The sequence below is a fragment of the Hypomesus transpacificus genome, chromosome 18 (assembly GCF_021917145.1).
Source record: "Hypomesus transpacificus isolate Combined female chromosome 18, fHypTra1, whole genome shotgun sequence".
NCBI lineage: Eukaryota > Metazoa > Chordata > Actinopteri > Osmeriformes > Osmeridae > Hypomesus > Hypomesus transpacificus.
Genome location: NC_061077.1, coordinates 4,666,688 through 4,694,554, shown reverse-complemented (window position 1 = coordinate 4,694,554; position 27,867 = coordinate 4,666,688). Strand labels below are relative to the sequence as shown.

The window sequence follows — 27,867 nt, the reverse complement described above, 5'->3', positions numbered from 1 at the left end:
TTTGTTATAGTTTTGGACATGGCTTTGGGGGTTAAAATACACTTCGGGCAATGAAGTGTACACAATTCAGGCAATGACTACATCTCCATTTGTTTTTGCTTGTTTTATTATGTCATCCCAAAACAAAAGGAAGTTGTGTTTTGTTTTATTAAAAAAGCCCTGTGAATATGCACATCAACAGAGAAAAATGCATAGAAACAAATAAGGATCTGGACATTGAAGTCGAACAGTAGCTACATTTATCTACATCCCATATTACAAACACAAGCATGTACAATCCCATAGCACACACACACTCTAAGCTCATTGGACAGAACACAATCTTCTGATTTACAATATGTTACATGTACATGTCAAGTTAATATGGCAAAAATTTACAGCAAAACACCCAACCACACCCATGAGCAAAAATGTATGTTGTCAGAAAAGGTAAGTTAATCAGCCATATTCTGATATAGTTAACACTACATATTTAAAGTTAGAAATACAATAAAGTGTGAAGTAGTAGTTTACGAAAGTAACTTTCTCCTTTTTAAGCCTATTATGAAACAGGATGAAACATAACTTTACATAACCCATAGTATTTGGGGTAAAAAGTTCTTGAAACCAAATAGTTTTACAGTAGTGCTACAATGGTCACAGCTGTCCTCTTATGCTAGGCTTCTGACAGCTCCACAGTCTCTCCTGCCCTTTCAAACCCAGTCTAAGCCAACGTTCTTGGAACATGTATCGGGGCTGGATGGTGGGGTGGAGAGAAGAGACAGAGATGGCTGCAGAGGTACAGTTTCCCAAAGGTCCTCCACCTCTGTTCCAACACAGTCTTGGGACACGCCTCCTAGACGAAACACAGCGGACTCACCAGTAAAGCCCCTCAATCCTCCTGCCAGGGCCCGTGAGGCAGCCCTCAGCCCCCCGGCACGTCGCCTTCGCCCCGACACAGTAGCTCCACGCCCTCGTGCGGCCAGTTCCGTCAGAAAGCCCAGGCTCTGGGAGGGCAGACTGAAGAGGGGGAGCCCGCGAAAGAGTTCAGGCAAGGGCCTGCTACCCCCAGCCAGCTGGGGAGGCAGAGACTCCAACTGCACCAAAGCAAAGCGCTCACCAGCACGACCCTGCAGGTAGTCTGCTAGTATGCAGCTAAACGAGGCACTGAAGACATCTGAATACGATGGGGAAGGACAATCCCCATCTGCTTCTCCCTCTTCCATCCCCTTGGGAGAATCCCTACCCCAGCCCCAGTTGCCCCAGTCCTCAGCCCTGTCCCATGATGTCTTGGTCAGCACTAGGATCACCTTGCCCCCTTGCCTCTGCAGACGGTCCAGCCGGGAGTGAAGCCAGGGTACAGGGCCCAAGACACCAAGTTCAGCCTGACTCCACAGGTCTAAAGATACACTGAAGCCCAGAGCTTTAAGGGATGTACCCAGTCGACCTACCAGCCCTGATAAAGCTGGGTCCTCATCAGGGAGGTACAGCAGCACCACATGACCCCCTCCTACTGCACCTGAGAAAGAGAGCTAGGAATTGATAGATGCCACAACAAATATATGTACACATATCACGCTATAGATTGTAGGAAGTGAATTGCAAAAGTAAAAACAAGTAATAGACCAATTATTTTTGCAAACCTTTTATGTCATCCTCTTCCAACCACCTCCACAAATATCCTAGAGGGATGACAATGAATACAATCACAACACAATACAATGTGTGTGAGAGCTAAGTCTTTTAGGGTTAGTACAGAGAAAAGGAGTTCCGAGGCTGACTACTGTATGTTCCGTACTCAGTAGATGAGTAACAAACCTTTTAGGACACCCTGTATGACAAAAGCTGCTGGAATGCTCAGACAGATGAACAACAGACCAAAAAGCAAAGGCATAGTCCATCGTCCACGGGTTCCTGGACAACACAGATAAATAGTTGACTAAACATTTGGGAGAACAAATGTACCTGTGAAAAAACTGTAATAACTGAAATACTGTAATCTTTCATTGTCGTAATTATTTCTGCCAAAACTCCTTTCAGCAAATGGAACACCAGAAAATGTGTGGTGCTTGATTCAGTAGATATACAGGGGGTTAACCAAAGACAGCTAGGACACATTTAAACACAACATTGAAATCTGAAAGATTCTTACTTGCAAATGGACACACTGGCTCCAGGTCAGAATCCATTCCCTGCACTTTCACCTAGACAAAAGAGCCCACATGTTCTCTATAAATACAGCAGGTTTTGAACAATTTAACTTCATTACCAACCTATACCTCTAGAGAAAGTGACTTACCTGTACACAGAGAGCAGGATCAGGCATCACATTCAGGAACTCTCCCCATTTCTGCCCAAATAAAACCCACAAACAATTAGACACGGTCTAAGAAATCTTCCTCTATATGTATAAAGTATGAAAGGTTTAGGTCAAAGCCAAGCTAATGTGAGATCAGAGACCAAAGAACAACCTCTACTGAAGGTCTCACATTAACCATAATTCCACACAGTCATTACCCAGTGTCCATAGAGAGTGGCAATCCAGCCATCACTGGACTGGTTATTCAGTTTTTGTCTGGAACCCTCCACCTCCACACACTGGCCTGCCACCACATCTGTCCTGCACAGCCAGAGTCCCCCCTCTAGTCTACAAGGAGCAGTCAGGTTCCATTGAAGAGCTTTGACACTGCCCTCCCTCGTCTGTGCCTCCACCACAGACACAGACACGTTATCCCGCATTCTTCTGAAGATTTCTGAACCAAAATAATTATTCAGCCATTACAAAGTGCCTGGCAGTACAAACATGTATTATAAGGTAGTTTACACTTTGTTTTTGTTGAAATGTTTTATTTTTTTATTGTGTTATGCCACAAACCCTAAGTCAGACAAATGGTGTCCTACCTTGGTGGTTAAGGAAGGGGCAGACCATGTTGTGAAGTTCCTTTCCTTTCCATCTGACCTGACACAGAAAAAGTTAGATGTAAGAACATTTTATACTTCTGTACTGTGTATACTGTCCAGTTTACTTCACATCCTCAATGCATTACCACACAAGCTACACTATGTGTGCGTTTGGAAAAAGTGGGCGGATATTGGAGGAGTTGGCAAGTGAAAGATTTATAGTACTGTAGTAGAATGACTCATAAAATACACATAGGGATCATTCTTGCATTCAGTTTCATATTCTAATATTTTTGAGAATCAAATTTACCCGAAAACACAAGCAAGGTGCAATAGAAGTCAGAGGAATAGCCATCTCCCTCTGGTCTTTGTGCTGAAAAAAGTAGAGAACTCTATTGCGTGCTTCACAACAGTACAAGGATTTGGAGTTTGTGAGCAGAAAATTGCTTAAGTTCTTTGGAATTTACTCACCCAATTCAGTTTTCTGCAAACTCCACCCACTCCTGTCCCAAACATTTGGCACATCACCATCTCCTTGGTCTGTGTCATACTAGAGTTGTCCAATTGGAGCAGAGCCACACCTTTCCTCAGGTCAGTCACAGCTTGAAGCTTGGGCACTAAGAATTGTTGTCATATGTGAATCACCAGGTAGGTTTGTCAGCAGAATCAGCAATCAAAAAATATTTAACTTACCATCACACTCTTTAACTGAAACATACAGGTCAGAGGAACAAACTAAAAGAGAGACAACAAGCAGACAAGAGTTTTGATTCATCATCCTACCCCAAAAAGATGAGAATAATGTATATCTTTACTGTATCTGTATCTTTATTGTACCTTCTTGTAATGATGGGATGGTGATGGTGCTCGCTATATTGAGCAGTGTGATGAGGACTGGGCTGCCAAACTTTGCCCTAGCCAGGAAGGACAGCCACATCTGGAGTCACACACATAGAAACACCACATACATAGACAAGACACAGAAAACAACGACAACATCCCATTTACACCGGCTTAACATTCTGCTGGAGCAACGCCCACGTGTGTTTTATGATATAGAGGATAATATGTGATAATATTGTCGGATTAACATAAAACAGTAACAATCGTCTGTCCCAGAGATAAGTGGTTGTAGGAGGATATAAGGCTAGGTACCTCAAATAAGAATGGCTCACTCAGTGCAGAGTGACAGCATCTGAACCTCACTTCCGTACATCGAGGCTGGAAGTTAGGGAAGCTATAACACACTTCTGAAATACAAAAAGAGGAACAGAATAGATTGTTAGCAGAGTTTATTAGTGGCTGTGCCAAAGACACAGTCAAATTCAACTCAGTAGAGCAAGTGTTTTCTTGCCTGTTGAAATGCCTGTCACCTCCCTACTACTCCCTTGTCCTACCAACTCATCCAGGTTCCTGTACTCTCCATGGTCACCAGACACCTCCTCGTCCATATGCTGACCTGTGACAGCAGGCAAATTGACCAGCATCAGTCCATGTTCCTAACTCACTTTCACATTGCCGAATTGGCATGTAATTCCTCTCTGTGGCTTGGTACCTTGGACTGAGAGGTAGAGCTGAATACGCAAGCACAGTTTGCAGTCCGTTCTGTTTGTACAACATAGAAACACTTTGAGGTCTAGTCGGCTGATGTTTACAGGACCCTCCTCAAACGGAACGACCGCAGCTAGAGTACAAGAATGACAAGAGAGAGAGAGGCTATGGGTGTATGTGAAGCCTTCTGTGACATTGCTTGTAAAAAGGGCTATACAAATACATTTTGATTTGATTTGAGAGAAAGAGCAAGAGGGAGAAAGAGAGAGTGAAAGAAGAAAGCCATTGGCAATTGGAAATTCTATAGCATTTTTTCATTTTATAAACTCCCAACGGTCCTCATTAAGTAATTTGAGGGCTGACCTTTTTGACTGCAGTCGTTCAACCCCTGAGCGGAAAAAAACAGAAAGGTTCTGTAACATAGTGTAAGAAATATTATTCTATCAAGTATTGCACAGTCAGTCAGTGAAGAAGTTAAGAAACCTTTATTGCTTGCGGCCGGCCCACAATGAGACAAAACATTACACGCCATGTTGATACAAAGTTTGTCTGCCAACGAGTCTCCTTGCAAGACCATTTATAGCATTCAGTTTATCAATAGTCATTGATCCATCCACAATCATGATTTGCAACTGTCCCATGTCTCTTCTGTTATTGACTCCCCTGCATAGCGGCTGTCGAGCTGATACACCTCGCGTGTGTGTGTGTGCTTGTGTGACAGTGGAAAACAGCTTGTTGAACATTCATAAACTGTACTGTGAAAAAAAAACAGTATACATATAAAAAAATTAACATTACATTTAAGATTCCTGATTTGTAATCAAATAATAACACCTCTTATTGACATTGGGGTATTTCAATTGGGCCAATATGGTATTTCTGATCAGTACTATAGTATGTAAAGAAGTTAAAGAAATCTTGCCCTAGTATCTTTAGGGATAGAGAACTACTGTGAAAACAGAGCCCTAAAGCCTTGGAGTTTGGTGTCATGTTTGAGTCTGCTAGTGAATTAGTAATAATGCTGTTGTGTTGCAGTACGTGTTGTCCGTGAGCATATTTGTTAAAACATACATGTATAGGTAAAGTGGGTCAGTATTTGGTTATTAAAGTGTGTTAAGAGATAGAACACAAACTAACAATTTCCATTTTATATCATTCTAACATTTTGCATAATGGTAAGAAAGCAAATTCTAGTGTTTCAAAAAAACAAACACACACCTACACATAAATAAAATGCATACACACAGACAATTATTTACTTCAATTGACCTGAGGCTATGTGAAAATAAAACTTATTCCACCAGTAATCATTATTATGGATTGATTAATGATCCAAGATTTCCTCAAACTCATCATACTCCTCATAGCTACATCTTTTTTACACGAAGTACAAGACTAGTTTTACCTTGCTGCATTGCTGTGCTGGTTCGGGGTCAATTATTTCAAGTCTTGTTGCTGTTATAGAGCATATCAACGGAAATAGAAAATAGATGAGACGAACGTGGTGATCCATTCCCAATAAAGTCCACTGTTTGGTTGGGACCTCCTTGAAAGAGTTGTCCAAATTCCCAAATCAAGGACTATTACCAAATAGCATTATTTACTGTATAAGATTAACCTAACTTTGAAAAGAAAACGAAATAGAATTAGATCATTCCAAGCGATTGGGAGTGCATGATTGTCAAACCCATACGACTTCCCAGTGAAGTGTTCTTCTGTCATGGGTGCTGCGATAGCGTTCCAAATAAAGGTTACTGAGCGATAGTCAGTTTTGTGATTGACAGGTTGTAGCCAGTGGGCGATGGATGAGGGCGGATAGAATTTCCATCGCCATGCCGCAATCCAAACGTTCGTGCGAAAAACACCTTGTGTTTACTTTTGTTAGAAGGCACTTTTTAATTCGGAATGTAAACACAATCTAAACGCTGTTGTTGGCAAGTGTTATTTGAACTTCTAAACACATCGCCTCGCCTTGTTTTTACTGAGTGTAAAACGCCTCGTTGACACCAAATGCAGCACAACATTGCCGTAGGGCACTTTGACGCAAGTGAATCAACACAGAGAATGATCTAGGCGTGTTGACTTATTTAGTCCAAATATGTTGCTTTACAGTTTTCTCTTGTCCGACCATGTGATGAATGACATGCTCTGTCAATGTAAATAGCCACTCGCGGTCCCTGGTTAGTGGCAAAATTGTGAATAGGCCATAATCGCTATTAGAACCTATATTACTAGTACTATATTTATATATAGTATTTAGTACTAGTTTTGTTATTAAGTATAAATAATGTTCTTCTCCTACTGCATAACCTTTTTGTAATAACTTAAAACCAGATTTGAAATGTGTAGGCCTATAGGCTATTTGTAAAACACAATTATCTCTCAGTGTAAATATGTGATCTGTCTGATTGATTCAATTGCCAACATTGCTCCAACTGCATGTTTTAATAACAGCAAGACCAAGGTTGGGGAATGCTGATTGCGTAAACAAAGCCTTCCTATTCTGGCAGTTGACTGAAGAATGTCTAGAAGAAAGGTTATAGCAGATCAGCTAAGAATTGTTTTACAACTGACAAGATGTCTACTTATTGAGATATCATCTCGCACGAGATGGATGGTACATAAAAGGGATTACACTGCGCACGCAGTTTAACCCTTTGAAGAAAGTTGTATTGTTGTTTCTGGGATATCTACAGTAATTACTTTCTAATTATGTCCTTAGCACACACCAATTTTTTTAATAATAATAATTTGCTTTTTAGATATTTATATAAAATATGTTTTAATCATTCATGTAAATTCAAGATTTTCTAAATGATTAGGGAGTCAGGTGGCTGAACGGTGAGGGAATCGGGCTAGTAATCAGACGGATGCCAGTTCGATTCCCGGATGTGCAAAATGACGTTGTTTCCTTGAGCAGGGCACTTCACCCTTGCCTCGGGGGTATGTCCCTGTACTTACTGTAAGTCAGTCTGGATAAGAGCGTCTGCTAAATAACTGAATGTAAATTACACGTTGTTTGCCAGATTTTTATCAAATAACAATTACATAAAAACTTTCAAAAGAGAACATAAAAAAAGTGTAGGTATACTAACGTAGTTGTACAATGGAAAAAATGATTAAATGCGGAATGAAGCATAGCAAGTCTGTTGCCTAAATCAACTGCACATACTTTACTCTAAATACCAATGTCAACCAGGGTGTCCCGCAGCAATTTCCAGTTAAGGCGGCCGCCTAAGCAACACACGCCTGCCGCCTTAACTACGTCGTCCAAAAATAAATAAATATCAATGCCGTGTTACCCTGTCCTTTTGCTCCTTTTCATTCCAAACCGTCCCTTCTCTGGGAAACCCTGGCCCATGAATTTGACCCAGATACAATTACATATCTTGGTGACACCACTGATAAATCATTTGTATGTGTAGTGGAACCTTTACTAAAGAGGTTCCAAACAGAACTGGTTGTGTGTCCCTTAGTACCCACAAGATGATTTATACAAAAACATTATTGATCGCACAATATGTCCAGAAGCTTATTTTGTAGTCTTGCTTCACAAGTACAAACCGTCCTTTTTTCAGATGCTTTGCATATGAACAACAGTTAGAGCAAGTGGGTGGGATCTGTGAGTCATATTTCATCAGAGGAAACCCCACATGTCTCCTTATTGTCTGGATCTTCAGGTTAACAGTAATAATGGGGACAGTTGATTATTTAAATAATACTGACTCAAACCAGCATTTCCAGTACAGATCCATTCACTAGTTTTAAGCCAACTAAAGAAGTTGTTGACTTCTGTCCTTTTAAGCATGGTTCTATTACTTCCTGTAATAAGTAAGCAGTATTAACATGGCAGGCCCTGTTCAGCTGTGGTTACAGGTGGGGAAACACACTAAAGGTATTCATAAATCCAACTGATAAGGCAGATCACACAAAACTATAGACATGCTAGGTGCTGCATGGAATATTTACCTACCAGTCACCTGTAGGCAAAACAAGTATTTATCAGTTGTCAGATTTGATGAATACTGCCTATTGACAGAGTAGCTCTGCTGACACGATATCATTTATGTTCTGTCTCTTGCACCGTGTTACATTGAAGACAAGAGTCTGTCCCAACATCAAGAGAAACCTGACACTCCAGCTCTTATCGCCACGTGATTCCACTGAGAGACTCTTTCTCTGACATCACTTCCTGTGAAAATGCCTTTCCTTGCTTATTTTTCGTCTTTGAGCATGTCTGTTGCTGTGGCAGCCAAGCAGTGAGCCTGCGAGAAAGTCGCCGTGCCAACCAGAATGACAGTGTTTTAGAAAGGAGTCTACGCCAGCACTGTCTTTTATGAGTAGTGCCTCTAGTCTCATCGGCCGTCCCTACCAACTCCTGAATCAGTCCTCCAAAGTCCTGAGGAAGGCAGTATCGCGGGATGCCTTTGAGATCGTTCGGGATTTCCCTGGCATGACAGAAGCCTTGAAAATAGACGAGAATGCAGCCGTGGTGCTTGCCTCCCTTCTGCATGGCCCCCTGCAGATAGGACAGGGCTGCCCTGAACACAGGTCCTGTCACTGGGGATGGCTCCGTCCGTGTCCCCTCCTTGCTCATACTCGCTGCTATCTTCCCCTCTCTCTTCTCCACATCAGTTTTCTCCCATTTCCAGCAATTGTAGGATGTATTAGCCTCAGGGCTCCAAGTGATCAGCACCTTTCCTCCAGCTGCCTGGACTGCTTCCCACTGCCCATAAAGCCAGGGTAGAGGACCCAGCTCTGTCACCCCAGCCTCAGCCTCAGACCCAGGCCCAATCTCATTGTGTCTCCCTCCAGAGCTGTGGGCCCACAGAGCCATCCTTACTGCTGCACACAGCTCCCCCTGTAGGATGGATGCAAGAGCGCAGACGGCAGACACATGATCAGCCTGCTCTGAGGAGCACAACAGCAACACTGGTCTCTGGATGGACAGCCAGCCTACATGGGGGGACGGGGGGGGAAGGGGGAATAAACATAGAATAAATAGATACGTAGAAAGAATAGGAATAAATACAAATATTATACACACATACATAGCACATATCGTACTTTGTCAATGTTATTAAGATGTGAGAGTGTAAACATGGTGCCCACACATGCATGTGCACTTATGCACACATGATGTCTTGAAACTGACCTGCAACTCTTGTGTTGGTCATATAGTAAACACATCGTCCCAGCATTGCCATGGTGACCAGAAGTGTCAGGGTTGCCACAACAAGGAGACCATATCTTCCATGGGAATCTGGGGGCACACATGCCATTAGCTTCCACTGGGAAGGGGTGTGTGTCTGGTTCCTGTGTGTGTACTGTCTGTGTGTCATATGTGTAGTGGAGTACTTTGGTTAACTCACAATCAGTACATAGAATTCTTCTCCCAAGATGAGCAGGATCTGATTTCCACACCTACAGAGATGAAGACACCGTGAGATAGTTAGTGGAAAAAGGAAGAAAGAAAGGAAAAATGAGAAAAAGCCACCGTAGTGATAAAGGTTGTGTTACCTGCACACACAGGTCATCAGTCAGGAATGCAAGTGGCAGGATCATATGTGTCTCTCTGGTGACCTCTCCCTTCAAAGCAGAAAAAAGGGACTCAGGAACCTATTTTCAAATCCTCAGTCAACATTTATTGTATACATACTTTGATTTGGTGTTTGTTTGCTACATAAATGCTCAACCTGGGCTGTACCTGTCCCTGGTTGTGTTGTTCTTGGGTCATACGAAGGTCATAGCCCATGTGAGCTTCCTGGTTACCACAACACCACTCACTACTAAACTCACCATTTTAGTGGAATGGACAGGTCCTGTGGAGATACATCCACCTTTCTCCAAGACACAGTGCTGGGCGGAAAAAGAGGCTGGTTTCTTGGTGTAGAGATACACATATAGACTCTTCCAACCAGGACCAACATATACATCCCAGCTAGAAAACCCTTAAAACAGAGAACAATGTTCAGGTAATCAGGACAACTTTTACACGTATACTGTATGTAAACAAGCACAGAATCTCCTCTGTTCAGGAAGTCACTCACCTGCCTCAAATGGGCATTGGACATCCTTACTGCCGTGAAATGAAAACTAGGGAGAGGAGAGGTTCACTAGTGACAGAGATCAACTTACAAAATAATAACCATATTCTAAAAACACATACATCCTCAATCTTACCTGCACACACATCTGAGAGTGTTTGTCCACAGCAGATATATTGTATTTCTGTTGGAAGAAGAAATTAAATGCATCTACTCTCCTGGTCATTCTTCATAATCTTCTTCATCATCACATACTTACAACACAATTGTGACTCTCCTCTGTCCTTTCTAATGTTGAGTTGATGATAGGAGTGCAGCGAGCTGTGGCTCCCTGGTCCCTCCAGCAGAGGGCAGCAGTGGGCTGGATGTAAGAAGGGGGACAGGGAGACTTCCAGGCCAGACTTGTGCCACCGTAGAGAGTGACTTCACTGGAGCGCCAAACATCAGTGCCTGCTGATAGTGACAGAGTTTGATAATTAGACAGCACAACTAATTTCACAGCATGACTGATTGGATAGTTGATTTGATAGTGTAATAGAAAATGACTATTCTCTAAGATGTCTATAATACTCTTTGGCCTAGAACAATTATTGCTGAGGTTTTAACTTCTGTAGAGCTAGCATAACGTTTTGGCCTAAGACAGTATTGCCTAAGTTTCCGTTTGCTGGTTGTTTTGCCAAAACTCTGATTCTGCTGACAAGTTCTTCTTTCTTGACTTGAGCTATGTTTTTAATATTGAGCATCTGTGTTAAGTTCTGCAACCTATTTCCTTTATTACTTTCTTGTTTATTGTGGAGTTCCTATTTCTGATATACATCAATTATTGAACTCATTATGCAACTGTCTGGAAGAACTGTTTAAAAGAGTGCTCAGATCATGACATTTTCAGGGAGCCTTTTACTCCAGACATCATTTATGGTACTGTTTAGAACTGCTCCTCCATGATTTCAAGAATAAACAGATAAAGACAAATTCTTCTGACCTCAGACATTTAATCACAGAAATTCCACCACAATAGTCTGATACTCACAGATGCTAAAATTTCTAAATCATTACACTCACCAACTGGTGAACCATTGTTAAATGGACAGTGTGACACTCGTGTTGCGTCCGGGTCTGTGTAGTAAACCTGCAGACACAGACTAGCATGATCAGGGAGGCCTCTCTGAGGTCTGTGAGCTCTGTATTAGCTGTGTGATATTAGCTGGGTAGTATGAGTTGTGTGAAACTTACTTGCAAACAGACACAGGGAAGCAGGAAAGGGAAGCTGAGGGTGGCTGATTGGGACTTGGACGGCTCAATCTGGAGACACAGAATGGGTTCATTAGATTTTCTCTTATCATCCTTGCAAGCATAGACACAGAGGCCCACACACAGATACACAAAAAACACAAACACAGGTGTGCTTACAGTAGTAGAGGACAGTGGGGAGCATTCAACTTCTGTTGTTTTGTAGCACAGCAGGATGTTAACAGGCTGTCCCGTTTCCACAGTCACAGTGAAGGTTCTGGACAGCTGGTCCACTGACACATTAAAAATCGGTACTGGATCTGAATTTGAGCGTACAACTGTCACAGAATGAGAGAATGATATGTTGAATATGATATTGCTTTATAGTTTTCCTTAGACAAACAAACAGACACCAGTGATATTGAGGTAATGAACACTTTACAATGACGGGTGATAAAAAAAAAGGAAGTGAAAAACAGTATGTTAGTTGAGAGTTAGTTCCTACCTGAACAAACGTCCTTTACAGTGTATGAGATGGAGCATTTTGGATTTGTACTCAAAGACACAAATATTTCCCGTTCTGCTGCATATTGTAGACAGTTGAAGACCAGGTCCAACTACAGTACCAGATATACACAATGTTTAGTGTGTGTGCATGCGTGTGTGTGCATTTTTATAAAAAGATATGCTCTTACCTCAATTAGCGGGCGCTCTTTAGCCATAACAATCTTTGTTTTTCCTTTGTTGCCTAAGTTATCATACCACTTAACATGATGAACAGAGAGGCAATGTGTTATTACAACTTTACTAACATATAGCTTCAAAACAAGAAAATACAAAAAAAATTACCTTTAGAACTTCGCGTTTTTGTTTTTTAATGTAGATAGTCCTGGTTCTGTCATTCGAGTTAATTTCCAGGGATTTATTTTGACTTGGGAAGTCTAAATAAAAGCAGAGATTAGATTAGAGAACAATGTTAAAATGGGTTATCAGATTCACTCATACTGTATCAGAAGTAGAGAGTCAGAATATGGACCGGGTGAAACTAATGTAATGTAAGTAACAAAAAACACCTGTAGCACTGATTGTGGCCAGCACCCGGACACAGGGGGTCCTCTCACTGTCCCAAGAGAAGCAAACAGTGGACAGACTCAGCTGGGAGGAACTGTTTAAACTACTCAGGGAACCTGAAAGACAGAGAGAATTACCATCCCTAAAGTTTGACCTAAACATTCTTCTTCTTTGGATTTATAGAACAGACCTAAAACCAAGGCAATATGGCAAATTTTGTCTGGATCTAGAATATAATTGTATGCCTAGGTAGGTATGAGATATTACAAGAACTCACCATTTTGGCAATCCCTCTATAAAGGGCAGAGAAAGACAGGAATAATGTCATAGTGAGTCAAATAATAGTTCGACACGTCATTAGTGGTTGCATGTGGGATACAGCACTGATTTATTTGTTTCATACAAATTTGTTTCTTCTACGATCTAGATGTATTTCACAGATCCCTGCTGCAATGGTTTAAGATACTTTCTTACCCCCTTGGCGGTAAGATGCATGCGCCTCACGACTTCCACTGCAGTCAAGGAGCGCACTAAAGATACCATTAAAACTACAAATGCTGGTTTATAATTGCAACACAGCATGATTGCGAAAACCGAGTGGTATAACTTATTTATCAACAGTAAACGTCCTTAATTGTCCCAAGTCTTCCCGGCACAGTTCTGTCCACATTATTTTCTTACCAAACAAGAGCCGTACCGTGTGCGCATATTGTTTTGGCAAATGTAGGTTAAATCGCCCACTAAAATAATTATTCCGAATATTCGTAAATCCAATCGATTACATCAAGCCACGCTATGGGTTTCAAGAACACCCAGGACTACAATAGCCTACATGTTACAAACGTTGCCTCGAAGGATAGGCTATATGAGAAATAGCTTAGTTAATTCCCCACGTAGTAGCAAACTGTATTTGCACAGACCGCGGCTCCACCTCTTTTTAAAGAACCACCTAAAATAGGGTGACCAGATTTGAGTTGGTGAAAAAGAGGCCACTTCGTTGCGTCGACTGGGGGGGTGCTGGCCTAGAGGCGACGAGAAACTCGAGTGCGACTAGTGGTCCAATTTGATAAGTGTTCACTGTTCAGCTCTCAGTATTTTTCAATAGGCTACGTTAGACCTGTTACTTTACTGTTTACTCTCATTTAATATTGACTACAAAATAAATAATTAATTGAGAATCGTACGAGACTTTTTCTATCCGTATAGGTACTTTGAACTACAGGCGTAATGAATTATTAACTTGTCTTAAATAAGAATAACAGTCGTTATATAGGCCTATGTCGTAAGTAACAACTTAAACAATACTGGCCCCTTCACGTATTCCAATAGCCGAACTTTTACAAAATGAGCTGAAGGCTTACAAAATGAAATAGTACTTGCTATTGAAATAGTTGCACATTTCATAATCCTGTAAACGTACTATAACATTTGTTTTTCGTTGGTTTAAATTTAAACGAGCTAAATGTGCAGTAGGATTCCCTTCGAGACCTCAACGTTTACTTGAAGCGCATCTGTCTTCGAATTATATGGCTGGATTAAATAGCATTGATAAAAAAATAAAACATTGTATGTTGACATTTGAGAAAACGTACACCTTTTCTGGGTGGCCATTTTAAGACACCATCGATACATTTTAAAACGAGTTTATTGATGTTTGACTTTTGTGTTGCTGGTTTACTTGTTGTTGAGATGTTTTGGGAGATGAATTGACATGGTTTAGTTCACACAAAACAACAGAACATATTGCCCAGAAAGTGTCTCAATTTGACACTGAGTCCAACAGCTAAATCTGGGTCAAGAATTCAATGTGAGTAGGCTATAGCCTAAAGCACACATAATGTGCCTGTGCAAGAACTGAGGCACCAGACAGGCAAGCATGTTCCTTCCTGCTATACTAGTACTTAATCTAAGACTATGGCTACATGCCTATAGTTGGAGTAGTGGTGGGGTGGGGGTTTCAGGAAACAATGCTAAAAAAATAATTGTTGTCAGTCAACCTTTAGACAGTGAGTAAACAGAGGTAGAGGAGGAGGGTGGAGGTGTGTATGGAATCTGTGATGGTGGGAACACTTATATAGAGCAGTTTTTTACCCTACTAAGCATCAACATGACTGACAATTTGACTCTGTAAACTAACTAAACTTGAACTGTTCTGTCTCTGTGAAACCAAACTCTTCATACTGAAGTAGTTGTTTGCAGTGTCTGTGTGCGCAAGAGAGATAAGACAGTGCAGCGCTGTAAAGTTGGGAACTGGCACAACCAGTGTCAACTTTGTTCCTTATTGGTTCATGATTTCTGGTAAAGATACTGCTGTTGAGTTTTTCAAATGTACTTTTAGGCAATTTGAGCACCACAAGACAAGTTACATCTACTGTAGTTGCATTGTATTAGACAAACATCCCTACTGCCAATATCTCCAAAACTCAGCAACTCACACCAAAACCGATTGATATGTAGCACTACATGGTAAGAGTAAAATATGCTATTTAGATTTTGGAGTGATCTGTTCCTGTAACTGTTTCATCTCAGTTTCGGTCCCTGGAGCATCAAAAGATATCACACACACAAAAACAAAGGTTTCCATAACAACATGACCCATGTCTTATTCACATGTGTACCATCGTACCATGATTAGCTACTGAAACAACAACCTTTGAAGATATGACACAAAAGCACCAAGGTGGGCGAGCAAACCAAAGGTTAAACAATGTGTCAGACAGATGAACTGAAGTAGACCTCGGCTCTGACTCACTCCTAATGTAGGACTACTTGGTGAGACGGAACCAGTATCCCATAATCCCATTTTTTTACCAGCAAGCTTCCTGCTCAAAACAAGGAAATCCATGCATTTTCAGAATCAAAGGTTCAACATCTGAGATCAGTTTTCTCCTTTATAGTCTGGTAGGGTTACAAAGGAGAAAAAATTGCGTGGGACACAAGCCAGGATTGTCTAAGAACACTGGCTGTGTTAAGGATCTACAAAATGACTCATTATAGATGGGTGGAGCTGGAGATGCTTGTTCACGACATACTGCATGACTGCACATATGTACAACCCTCACAACAGACCAGACCACGACGAAAGATTTACAAAACTCAATTTTTTATTAAACTTCTATTTATGTAATCTGTATATATAAAAGTTCTAAAGCCATAGGCCTGAGACTAGAACAGACAGTGAGGCTGGTGTGTGTTTCTCACATCCACATATCAATTATTCCTCATTATTCACCAGCAGCCAGAATAATACAGACAGACAATAACGTAAATTCGTAAACAGAGGTGAAACATACTGTAGAATAAAGGAGAGGACTGCACAGGAAGTGTCCCAAAGATGGTCCAACTACTGGAGTGAAGAGCAAAGGTCCTTGGGAAGCGGAATAAATAACGGTGGAGGTCTGCTCACAGCTGATTGGCCTTGTCATCTGACCCTGTGCCGCACGAAAGGTCACTGGACACAGTGACCCAGAGGGCGGGCAGAAGGGGTTGTGTAGAGAAGTGGTAGGACAATAGGTACCATTGTGAGGAGGGAGGATGAATGTGCATATGAAGCTTGTTTGAGTGATTGAATTTCTGCCATCCCTGCTTGGTGCGTGTGTGTGTGAGTGTGTGCATTTGTAAATATGTGTTTGTGTGCTGTGCATGTCTGAGATAGACAGCCTGATCATTTGTATACGTCTTTTTTGTAATTCAACCCTCTTTTTCTTAAAAACTCATATCAACCACAGACAAGGACTACTCATGATTCTGGGCACACCATCGCTTTCACATGACCTTAACACCCATTTCCAATTCTCTTAAATACATATTTTACATCTCAAAGTAAATACCACGGTTTGTGCTAAGGTGTGTAAGTGTGTCGAGGGGCATATGCACTTTCCGGTGCTACTGGCATCGTTTCCTGAGTGTTGAGACCACAGGGCAGAGGATCTACCTGGAGCCCCACACACCACATCCATACCAGCACCTGGCAGTGGCAGAAGGAGAAATGGATGTGTGTGTACTGGGGGGGTTTGGTGAATTATTGTAGGATTTGTTTCCATCTATGCTTCCAATCCAGTGTGTGTATGTGTGTGTTTGTGTTCAGTCGCTGTCACTGGTGTCGCTGCTGGGATCTCCTTGCACCTTGTTGCGGTGCTGCATAGCGCGGTGGTAGGCCACCTGCACAGACTTGCGAATGTTGGACTTTCTTCCCTCCAGCATCTTCTCCTTGTCCAGTTCCTGGTCCACCCCCAGAGGAACCAGCTTGGAGCGCGGCAGCCACTGCCTGCAGACACACACACACACACACACAGAGTTCAAACCCAAACCACATGAGAACATCCTTCATAAGAGCATGTTCTTTCATCCTCCTCTCACAAACCCTCTGACCCCGTTCCAGAAGCAGTAGCAGCTCGTTCTTGCACTTCTCGGTATTTGAAGTAGCATACCGGTACATACTTGCAAAAACATGACTGCTCTGTTGCATAGTGATTGTTTGAGGTTTGCTTTACAGGAAGACAGGAAAGACTACACAAAGAAGCTCAAACGTAAATGAAATAGAAAGGCAAGAATGTAGAACGAGAGAGAGAGCATTGTGCTGACCATGTCCTCTTGTTGTCGAAGAAAAGCACGAGAAAGAGGTGTTCCCTGGCCTCCTGGGTCATCTGCTCCCCCAACTTTAATACGTCAAGGGGGGGCACAGGGATGGGGACTCCCCGGTGGAACACCCCCTCCCGGGGCATCTTTGGATCGATGATCTACACGGGGGGGGAGGGAGAGGATCAGTAAGGGGCAGATTTGTGTTGCTAGTGTTGTGTGCGTGTCAACAGTAGTGGGCCTCACCAGAGCTGGGTAGGAGGGGTAGCCTCTGCACTTGGCCCACACCAGGTCCAGAGCATCCAGGGTGGAGTAGTCATCTGAGGTCATCCAGCAGCCCGACCTGGCCCGGCCACGCACTACTGGCGGGAACACACACACAAACACACGAGCAACATGGACTATGGAGCTCCACACACACACACACACACTGTGCTATTCCTCTTCTACTGTGAGTGTTTGGGCTCGTCACATTGTGGCGTGCCAAGCGTGCGGGTGTGCTTGGGACTCACAGTGTGAGACACTCCGTGATCCTCCAACAGAGTACGAGTCATTCTCCGTGCCTGACGTCTCCTCACTACTGTCCTCCTGGAAGGCCGAGCGCGAGAACGAAGGCTTTCCCCTGCCTTGCTTGGATGGAGTGGTACTGGTGAGAGAGACACAGAGAAAAAGAGAATTTCACCTCAACTAGAAAGGGCATCAATTTGACATCATCTCTGATCTATAATATGATTGAGACCTTGTTTTCTCTACTGCTGGGGTTAAAATCTTGTCGCATAAATCGTTTTTCTACACATAGGCTCCAATGATTCCATTGTTTGTATCACCTAGTCCTGTCAGAGGCTGCGCTGCTGCTGCTGCTGGTAGTAGACTCAGAGTCAGAGCTGGAGCGAGGCAGGCTCCTCTCGTTTCTGTACACACGGAAACTCTCCGTCACCGGCTGGTTCCCTCCATCGAAGCCGTTCCTGGGCAGGCCTGGCACAGAGAAAGAGACAGTTTAAGGATTGATTCGCTGATTGGTAAACAATCCAGGTATACGGCGCTGCTCGAAAAGTGGAGTGGAGGGAGTGGTCGTCTGACCCAGGATGGTGTCGTCGTTCTCACTGTCGCTCTCCGAGCTGGAGCTGCTGTGGGGGCTGCGGGCCCTCTTCCTCTGCCTGGGGGGGACAGCAGGGGCAGCTGAGGAGGGCCCACGGGGCTGGGGCTCACCCCCGTCCCACCGTGGCTGGCGTCCCGGTTCTTAGGGGGGCGGCCCGGCCTCTTGGGGGGTCCGGCCGTTTTGGGGTTCTTCTTGGAGAAGAGGACAGAGGTGCGGCGGCCCACCTCCGAGGCCAGGGCAGAGGAGGAAACACTCAGGTCTGCCCAGGAGAGGAGGGGAACACACAGGGTTGACATCCAAACTAAGAATGGTTGTTATACAGTCTGTAATGGTGCGTGACTAGGAATAATACAGGAAGAATTGTACAGTGTATCATATCCTCTGTGTGAGTATGTCTTAGCCTGGTCGAATGGTGAGCGCCATGTGCTCCCACTCTCACCTTTGCTACTGATCTCCTGGCTGCTGCTCTCGCCCCCCTCATCATGGTGACCCGTGGAGGGGTGGTGGGAGAGGGATGGACCCCGGTCCCCGCCACCCCCAGAGCTCCGCCCCCCCGGGCCAACTCCTCCCTCACGCTGGTGGGCCAGTTTCCTCTTGATGACGGTCATCTCCTTCCGTAGTGCTTTGGCCCTCCGGGACCGGCCGATGCTGTGCTTTCCCGAGCTGACCTCATCAAAGCGCGCCTGCAGGTAAAGCAGCTGCTCCTCCAGCGGCAGTCGTCGGCGGTTCTCAGGCAGGAGCAGGTCTGAGAGATAGAGGGAGATGTTATCATCAAACACCAACCACTCAGGCAGGCAGGCACGTGTGTGGGTGAGTCACGGCTGTTGATCCCAGCCAACTCACCTTCCTCATTAGAGGAGAGCGGCCTGTCTCGCTCCCGCTCCCTCTCTCTTTCCTGTTCCCTCTCTCTGTCTCGCTCCCTCTCTCGCTCCCGTTCTCGTTCGTGCTGACTGTCCGGGCTGGGCTCTCGGGGGAGGTGCATGCCTGACTCATATTCAATCCCTATTCGCTCTGCCTGACGGCGGGCAGTCCTAATCACGGCTCCGCCCATCTCCCTCAGGCGCAGCGCAGCACGATAGAATACAGTGTCCTTAGCATTGTACTTGAGGCAGTTGTTGACTATGAGGCCAAAGTCTGCCTCGAAGGCCTCAAAGGTGAGGTAGCGGTGTTCCTCAAGGCAGTTCCACATGGTCTGGAAGTCCATTGGCCTCTCGATATGGTCCAGGTAGTCAGGAACCTGGAGACAGTCAGAGGTTAGGATTGATCCATCCTAACCCTTTTTTATCAGTAACCTGTGCGCATGCGTGTGTGTGTTACCTCAGCCAGGGGCACAGGCTCAGTAAAGAAGTTGCTGGTGTCTCTCTCCTGCAGCTGCTCCAGAGTGCTCCTGAGCAGCACCAGGAAGGGAGTCAGCTGCATCTCTAGCGCCATCTGCTGCACCTTGATCTAAACACACGCGCACACACACACGATAAGGTCAACACGGACTCCAAGCACACCTCTCCCTTGCGCAAACACTCCCGTGAGTACGTGTTTGGCGACACGGTGACTCGTGACTGAGTGCGTGCGTACACTCCTGCTCTGTGCACGTCTCACCGTCTCCCTTTTGAGTTTCTCCCTCTTGCGAATGAGCTCCACCAGCAGTCTGGCTCGCTCGAGGTCATGTCTCAGCCTCTGCCAGGCCTTCAGCTGCTCCTTCAAGGCCGACTGCTTCTCCTCGCTGTCTGACTGAAGCTCCAACACACAGGCAAAACACAAGAGAGAGAGTGAAGATCCGATAAGATGGGCAGATCGCACACACACTCAGAAATGCCACTTTTACGGCAGACACCGCGGAGGAACAGCCGTCCGGTGTGGGGGATTACCATGGGCAGCTGGGACTGCGGCGGCTGGGGCTGGAGCTGGTCGGCGTTGCGCTGCGACTGCAGGTGGGTCTGGAGCCGACGCAGCAAGGGGACGCCATTTCGGCTCTGCCTCTTCAGGGTCCAGTAGCTGTGCAGGCGCTGCATGAACTGGCTCTTCCTGGGGACCGTCAGGTTATTGGTGATCTTACTGAGCCTGGTGGTGGAGGGGGCAGAGCAGATCATGTTAGAAACCTGTGGAACGGTCAGATACAAGATCGTGCATGTATGTCCTCATGTACGTCTACCTGTGAGGGGGTATACAGGGCACAGACACCACAGGCGCAGCGTTCCTCTTCTCAGCCAGGATCTTTCTAGCTCTCTTCATCTTTAGCCTTGACTTGGCCTTGGCCCTCTTGGCCCGCTCAGAGCTCCAGCCCTTGGAGTCATCGTCATGGCCGATGCTCGGTTCATCATCATCGTCCAGCTCCCCCTCGCTGTGGGAGGAGCCCATGCTGGCCCCTCCCCCACCCCCAAGGGGGCGAGCCGAGCCCGGAGGGGTGTGGATGTCGCAGTAGGCGGTCTTGCGGACGCTGAAGGAGGTCCCGTTGGCCCCGGTCTCTCTGACCGGCTCCATCTTCATGTAAAGGCCGGCCTGCTGGGCACAGGTGACGTGGAAGGCGGTGTAGCAGTTGGCCTTGTGACACTGGATGCAGGCGCCCGAGCCCCTCTGTTTGCAGATGTAACAGGTGAGCTTCCATCGGGCGGCGGGGATGTGCTCTATGCTGTCGATGGGCTCCAGGAAGACTGTGTTGGCGAAGCACACCTGTAGAGGGGAGAGCAGGAGGTGAGGAGGGGGGGACACTGCCATCTGCACAAGGGGTAAACCTCATTCCCAGGCTGATTATGGCCATGCAGCCATATGAGTAGGACACCCGTGAGCACACACAACCTAAACCCACGACTCACCTCTGGGATCCAGAGGGCACACACCACGTGGGCCCAGCGGGCGTCGTCCGTCTGTTTGAAGGCCCCTCCTTTGTTGGGGCAGAGGGCACAGTCCACTGCCCGGCTGGGTGACTGGAGGCAACGCCGGCACAGCCACTGTCCCTCTGGGATGTAGGGCACGCCGTAGCACTCCTGGTGCACGGCCAGGTTACACATGTCACAGAACAGGATCACGTTGCTGTTCTGGCACTCTCCGTCGTTGCAGATGCAGCAGACGGCATCCTCGTCTATCAGAGCGCTGGGGTCGGCCTGGTGAAGGTAAAAGAGGCACCTTGACATCTCCAGCTCATATTCGCCCTCAGAGGAAAGTAGACTATCCACTACATGGAGTGAGAGATAAATAGACTGAGAAAGACAGGAGCCTAACCCACCTTGTTGTGACTCTCGAAATAGGACTCCTTCTCGAGCCGGTCCATGAGGTACTCAAAGACCTCCTGAGGGATGGGGGTCACACCGTCACTGCGACGCTTGTCGTTCATGATGTCCAGCCAGATGTAGTCCTCCTCATCTATGTCATACTCCACCTCCTCATCCAGCTCCTCCACTGACTTATCTATGTATCTGAGAGACAGAGACAGAGACAACAAGAGAGAGAGAGAGAGAGAGAGAGAGAGAGAGAGAGAGAGAGAGAGAGAGAGAGAGAGAGAGAGAGAGAGAGAGAGAGAGAGAGAGAGAGAGAGAGAGAGAGAGAGAGAGAGAGAGAGAGAGAAAGAGAGAGAGAGAGAGGGCAGAAACAAAGGAACAGAGACAGAGAGGAAAGGATGAGTCAGGGCCAGACAACAGTAATGGAACTGATAGTTTCTTAGCAGGCATGTCAGGTCAGGAAACACCGAAGCAAGCCTGCTTACTGACCTGTAGTATGAGGAGGGCCGTGGGGGGGCGTCTGGTTTGTCCTGGTCCAGCTCTCTGAACACCACCTCAGGTAGTTTGACAGCTGGCCCAGAAGAAGTGCTGTGATGGTGGGACTCTTTCTTCTTCTCTTTACTCTTGTGCTTACCCGACTTAGGAGTGGCTCCCTTGCCTCCATTAGCAGCAGGGGTGTCTGGTCTGTCCTTTCCGTTCCCCCCTGTCTCGCTCCCTCCTGCCCCACTGTCTCCCCCATTACACGCCCCTCCCCCACCCCCACCAGAGGACGGAGGGTCCTCTGTTCCACTATCATCCTCCGACACCACATCAATATTCTCAAATATGCTGATGCGGTGGATGCGTCCGTGGATCTCCAGCTCCACCATGCGCTGGGCCTGGGCGTAGGTCATGGTCTCCCTGCCTGGGGAGTGAGACCGCTCTGACCTGTTCGGACTACCAGGGGTGGTCCCTCCCTGACCACCCATCCCTGAGCCACATCCCTTTCCCACTCCACCCTCCCCATCTCCTGACCCAATCAGCGACACACGAGGGGGCCGGCCCTTCCTCCTCTTCTGGGGCATGCCCTGTGCAGGAGTGGGATTGTCATGGTCATAGTGGTACAGGTGGTACTCAATGCCACTGTAACTCTTGTACACCTTCCGGCATGTCTCCACTGGGCACTCATAAGGGGGTTTGGTGGCTCGCAGATTGTGACAGAAAGTCTTCACGTCAAAGTCCAGCCCCATTGTGCCACCGGCCACTGCTGGGACAGCAGATATTCAAGCTTACATCTGGAACACAGAGACATTGAAATGTATCCAACATTTCTGCTCACTCCAGATGCAAATCGAGTACACATTCACAAAAGCAAGTAATGTTTGAGGTAGCTAAGTAAAAAGATAATAACTATTCTGCCAGCCATGCCAGAAATAAACTGTATATGTTGAGACCCATGTGGGCACGTGGTAACTGTCAACTTTTCCATGGCAACAAACGAAATGCTTAGTTCTAGTTATTCAACAGTTTGCTATATGCAAAACGTATCTAAAACTTTCTTGAGGGATAAACTAGCTAGCTCTAAATAATATTCCCACACAACGTTATACCTGCTCAATGTCTGTTGATTTTTTTACGTGGTCAAAATGACTGAAATCGGAATAACTGAATTCCAAATAACGGACAGGATGCTAGCCAGCTATGTTACAAATAAATACGTTCTATCCAAACAATTATGTGGTTCTATACAAACATGTATTACACTCAAACATATTGTTATCCCTCGAAGAAAACTTGGACACACAATACTTTTAACTTACAAACTAAATGTGTCTGTGTTTCGATCGGCTGTAGGCTACTACGTGGTGTATTTGAATATAGTTATCGTAATGTTTATATGTTGGTTCCATTCACGTGCTTTACATCCAACAACCCAGAACATACAGATTACCAAGGCTACTACGGAAGTCGTCTCTTAAGGCACATGTACTCTGATAGAACCCTGGGCAACAATGTTATGAATCTTGTCAACAATCCTTGTTACATTGTAATAGCTGCTTACTGTAGCTCAATGCTACAATGTTTCCCTCCACAATATGACATCACCCTTTTCCAGATACTTCACAACAGGCTATGTTTTGCTGTGATCAGAATTTAGGTTGATCTGTAGCTCGTAAAAGAAAAAGATGGTTTTGAAAACCGCTGCTGATCCATAGACATTGAGAGGAATTTATATATTTATTAACAGTACTGTCATGAACATTAGGATCAAGCCTACTATTGGATCTCCTTACGTTTGCCATGATAGGGTCCTAATGTTTTAACTCAAGGCGTAATCAACATGCAATCAAAATACAATCAACACCATAGCATTCAAAAAGCCCACGTTACAAATACGACACAGAACAACCAATGCTGTGGATTAATAAAACACTTACTACTCAAGGCTCCTCAACGTTGCGTGCTGCAAAAGCTCTCACACCAGAGCGGTAAAAGGGGCGGCTATAGATCAATTTAGTAAATGTTTGGAAACTAAATGTGACCACAAAAATCGTGGCTAGTGTGAAATAGTTTTAAAAATAACACAATATCCCAGCATTTTCATTGTGATAGGAATAATTCAGGAACTCAAACGAACAAAAGGGGTAGCCATCATTGTACGCCATTGGCGCGCGTGGGCACATTCGTCAGATTGGGAACGGGTTGTTTCTTACAGCTATTGCAGACATAAATCCATGCGAATGTTTTTTTAACATCTTTCCAGTTTTGTACATGATGTTATAGCATCCAATAAAGGCTTAGATAAATGTATTTATATTATTATCTGCGAATCTTTTGTTATTATTTTCGTGGTGGCGAATCTACTAGTGTGTGTCACAGAGCTGAATAATACATACCCGGAATGATAAATAAGCACCGTTCGAAATACCGAACTGGTACTCTTGCACAAAGCAGCAAACAGTGGGAGTGGTGTGATTAATTTAGAGTGCCGAATCAAATCTTTAACCCGATAAGTTTACTTTTTACGCGGTGCATGTATTATAACGTCCTTAATTTAATGGGAATCAAGCAGTCTAGATCAGGCCTGCTTCAGTACTGCAGCGCACTCTACAGCTTGCGTGCATATGTCCATATGGACAACCAAGGGCGCGTTCTATTTCAGTATAGTCTTTTCTCACATGCGTCCTCGTTTAGTTATCACTATCAAGAATGGAGGTGTGTTTAGACAATCTGGGGCGACCTGCAATTGCATAAATATGCATCATTGAGCTCTATGGCCATTTAGGCCTCATACTTATCAAAATGAGGGTGTTTAATAAAATGATAGGGTTGCAAATATAGTTGTTTTTATTATTTTTTATGATCATCAATCGCGACAATCATCAATGCATTTACACTGAATTGTAAATTAAAATAAGGTTTGGCTTCATATAAAGGGATTTAAAAATACAAAAGAACAACTTAAAATCTAACAGAGGATGAAACAAGCCAATTACTTTCATGTCACCACATTGGTTCTCATGAGTGTTTCTTGGTGCTGCCACTGGTGCCTTGGGAGATGATGAACTCCATGATGAGTTTGGCTGTCCTACGAGGCCTCTCCATGACGACCGAGTGGCCACAGTTCTCCAGTACGTCCACTCTGCAAGGCCCTGTCAAGGCCTCTGCAAGCACAGCAGCTCCAGACACATCCACCACCTCAGGCACAGGAAATTAGACACTGTTACAATCTAACTACAATTGAACAGCTTTCAGCTTTCTCCAATTTAAGTTATTTTAGGTGACCAATTACCTGATCCCGTGTTCCCCATATCACTTGCAAAGGTGCAGTGATGAGATGCAAATGTTCCTGTAAGGCATACCTGGAGTTCTCACCAACAATCTCCATAAAAACTGAAATACATATATGAAAGATTATTAAGACAAATTGTACATTTTCTGAGACAATCAATCATTGGCCATATAAAATAGAGAAAGCTTTAATGGTTAATTGTCTTTTTCAGACCTTCATGATAAAAGTCATTATGTGGAAGCCGAACATCCACCAATCCCTGAAGAATCTAATACAAAAAAAACAAATGAATAGAAAAATAAATAAAAGGTGTTAATACGGGAATTCAACAGATTCTTATTTTGAATGGATGAACCTCCGATATGAATTAGGAGGAGAGTGTGCTTGGACACAAGGTTGGTTGAATGTGGATCACTAGAATCCCACCTGTTGTGGGATCTTGAAGCGGACGTGTGAGCACAGTCTGAGCATGTCCTCCATATCCTCAGGTGTGGATGGAATCAGAGGGTTGCCCAGACTATATTGACTGTGCTCAAGGTCCTGGAGATGATTGTCAAATTTGGTCTCACTGGGGTACCGTATACCTTCAAGGAGGAAAATAAATGGTTACTATTAATGACTGTAAGATAAGGATATCTGTTTGATTGAGTTTCATTCACATATTTTTTCTCTCTCAAAACAATCAGAAGAACACAACGTTATCTACACTGACCAGCAGGACAGATGAGAGTAATGTAACAGATGTCTGAGGGGTAACAGGCAGCATACACCCCAGCCACATTGCCCCCCATTGAGGTTCCAACCAGATGAAAGGGCTTCCTGTTCAGGCGAATTGTCTCCACAAACTACCAAAGTAGAGAAAGCTTCCATTATTCTCTGTCTGATTAGTTGTTCTGATACAATGCTGTACATGCACTACAACTTTTACTTAATTAAAATGGATCAAATCTATACAGAGGATGGTAAATACAGTATATACCTAAACTAAAATAGAGGAAGCTATTCTGGTGACAGCAGCAGAACCCACCTGATGTATCCTTCTAACCTGGCCCTGGATGGAGTAGTCCTCTGCATTGGTGCGTGTGGTTCCCTCATGGCCAGGCATATCCACACAGAGTATGTGCAGGTGTTTGGGCAGATACTGAACAACATGAATACAGACAAGTACTTGTGACCCTCAAGTTGACCCTATTTAGTGAGAATAAGATACAGATGAATGACCATACCTTGAGCACGGTGAGCCATGTGTCTTTGTGAGCCGAGAAGTCATGCAGCATTAGGAGTGATGGTCTGGTGCCTGGCTTCCCTCTGTAGGAGTAGCAGAAGCGGTAACCTCCACATTCTGCATGACGCACCTGCAGGCCCAGGGTCCTCCTCCAGTACCTGCAGATGCCAAGATTATTTGACTGCTGTCTGTATAGCACACATGATTTGGCAACAACAAATATAGAGCTTGTGTTCGGGGTGAGATTTGGTTATGTGTGTGTTGCCTTGTGTATTTTGGTTATGTATGTGCTCATTCTAACACATGATAGATGACACAAACTGAAAGACATAGTCACAGCCTCTAGGTCTTACCAGTAGTAAACTTTGATGAGGGCTGAGGGCCAGAGAAAAAAAGAGGCGACAAAAACCAAAATGGGAATGGCCAATGTTCCACCAGCAATGACAAACAAGTTCACCACATCCAGATCCACAGCCATGACTATAGGGATAGAATAGTTTCTATCATTCTATATTCAGAAAAAAATGTGCTTTACACGGTTTAACTTCAACAGACTACAATATAGACACAAGTATCCCCTTACCCTATTAAACACAATGTATTCCTGTTTGACCTTCAATTACACATGCATGGGTAAATGTTGGGTCAAGGACATCTTGGAGCACAATCAATATATAAAATTCAGCTATTACAGTACAGTGTTGTTAGCCCTATGAGGAACATACTGGGGTACTTTAAAAGCTTTTCATTCCTTGAATAATTGCCTAATCAAGATCATAATCAGATATACTCATATGATATATATGTATAGTTATTAAATGTATAATTCAAATATGCACGAAAGAAAAAAACTGTCCTCATTCCACAGGACGCATTTTCAAATTCCATAGTGAACAGAGTTTACAACCAAAACGATGAATAATTCTGCAATCAAAGACAATTTGGCATATCTTTTTACAGTGTTAAACGTTTTATAACATTCTGAAAGGATATACTTACTTGATCTGATGACAATATCTTTCGATTCCTCTCGAATAACTATTATGGACTGGAATACTAGACCAAGCAAAAGTCAATCAACTATCGACTTTTCAAACGGCATGCACATGCTTATTTTCAGTTCGGACAAGCGTATTAAGGTCTAAATCTCCGAATATTTAATCTGGTTCTGTATTTAGATTTAACTTTAAATATGTTTTTGA

The 27,867-nt window shown here is 44.3% G+C and overlaps 4 protein-coding genes across 7 annotated transcripts; all 4 read right to left on the bottom strand.

Annotated features, from left to right (window-relative positions):
* Window positions 1–84: 84 nt before the first annotated feature.
* wu:fl23c11 (interleukin-17 receptor C) lies at window positions 85–7,260 on the bottom strand. Of its 3 annotated transcripts, XM_047040503.1 has the most exons (17): window positions 5,837–7,259; window positions 4,915–5,186; window positions 4,795–4,819; window positions 4,436–4,564; window positions 4,235–4,339; window positions 4,036–4,130; window positions 3,718–3,817; window positions 3,574–3,615; window positions 3,352–3,497; window positions 3,191–3,253; window positions 2,881–2,938; window positions 2,497–2,732; window positions 2,279–2,329; window positions 2,132–2,183; window positions 1,798–1,893; window positions 1,623–1,661; window positions 85–1,498 (listed from the first exon to the last, which is right to left on the bottom strand). In XM_047040503.1, the coding sequence occupies exons 2-17, from the start codon at window positions 4,951–4,953 to the stop codon at window positions 693–695; spliced, it is 2,082 nt and encodes a 693-aa protein (XP_046896459.1). In that variant the 5' UTR covers window positions 4,954–5,186; window positions 5,837–7,259; the 3' UTR covers window positions 85–692. The 3 variants fall into 3 exon arrangements, with proteins under 3 accessions (XP_046896459.1, XP_046896457.1, XP_046896458.1); XM_047040501.1 differs by lacking the exon at window positions 4,915–5,186; XM_047040502.1 differs by lacking the exons at window positions 3,191–3,253; window positions 4,915–5,186 and having other exon boundaries at window positions 5,837–7,260.
* Window positions 7,261–7,444: 184 nt separating this feature from the next.
* Window positions 7,445–13,718, bottom strand: LOC124480891 (interleukin-17 receptor E). 2 transcript variants are annotated; one of them, XM_047040549.1, is made up of 17 exons: window positions 13,254–13,718; window positions 13,057–13,072; window positions 12,782–12,895; window positions 12,558–12,649; window positions 12,404–12,472; window positions 12,214–12,325; window positions 11,889–12,046; window positions 11,712–11,780; window positions 11,541–11,607; window positions 10,738–10,931; window positions 10,615–10,662; window positions 10,482–10,527; window positions 10,231–10,382; window positions 9,952–10,020; window positions 9,804–9,855; window positions 9,587–9,694; window positions 7,445–9,387 (listed from the first exon to the last, which is right to left on the bottom strand). In XM_047040549.1, exons 1-17 carry the CDS (start codon window positions 13,359–13,361, stop codon window positions 8,576–8,578), a joined length of 2,286 nt encoding a protein of 761 aa, XP_046896505.1. In that variant the 5' UTR covers window positions 13,362–13,718; the 3' UTR covers window positions 7,445–8,575. The 2 variants fall into 2 exon arrangements, with proteins under 2 accessions (XP_046896505.1, XP_046896506.1); XM_047040550.1 differs by having other exon boundaries at window positions 10,738–10,928.
* Window positions 13,719–15,875: 2,157 nt separating this feature from the next.
* brpf1 (bromodomain and PHD finger containing, 1) lies at window positions 15,876–24,326 on the bottom strand. Its single transcript, XM_047039553.1, is given in 17 exon segments — window positions 15,876–17,046; window positions 17,364–17,518; window positions 17,604–17,716; window positions 17,870–18,003; window positions 18,185–18,332; window positions 18,438–18,518; window positions 18,521–18,715; window positions 18,896–19,201; window positions 19,300–19,693; window positions 19,774–19,902; window positions 20,053–20,193; window positions 20,322–20,514; window positions 20,606–21,123; window positions 21,267–21,554; window positions 21,677–21,866; window positions 22,158–22,942; window positions 24,086–24,326. Coding segments are annotated over 16 exon segments (3,909 nt in total). The 5' UTR covers window positions 22,898–22,942; window positions 24,086–24,326; the 3' UTR covers window positions 15,876–16,862.
* A 777-nt stretch (window positions 24,327–25,103) lies between these two features.
* On the bottom strand, window positions 25,104–27,714 carry abhd6b (abhydrolase domain containing 6, acylglycerol lipase b). Its single transcript, XM_047039554.1, has 9 exons — window positions 27,665–27,714; window positions 27,019–27,145; window positions 26,667–26,823; window positions 26,468–26,581; window positions 26,153–26,285; window positions 25,867–26,024; window positions 25,654–25,708; window positions 25,441–25,541; window positions 25,104–25,346 (listed from the first exon to the last, which is right to left on the bottom strand). Exons 2-9 carry the CDS (start codon window positions 27,141–27,143, stop codon window positions 25,167–25,169), a joined length of 1,023 nt encoding a protein of 340 aa, XP_046895510.1. The 5' UTR covers window positions 27,144–27,145; window positions 27,665–27,714; the 3' UTR covers window positions 25,104–25,166.
* Between the last annotated feature and the right edge of the window lie 153 nt (window positions 27,715–27,867).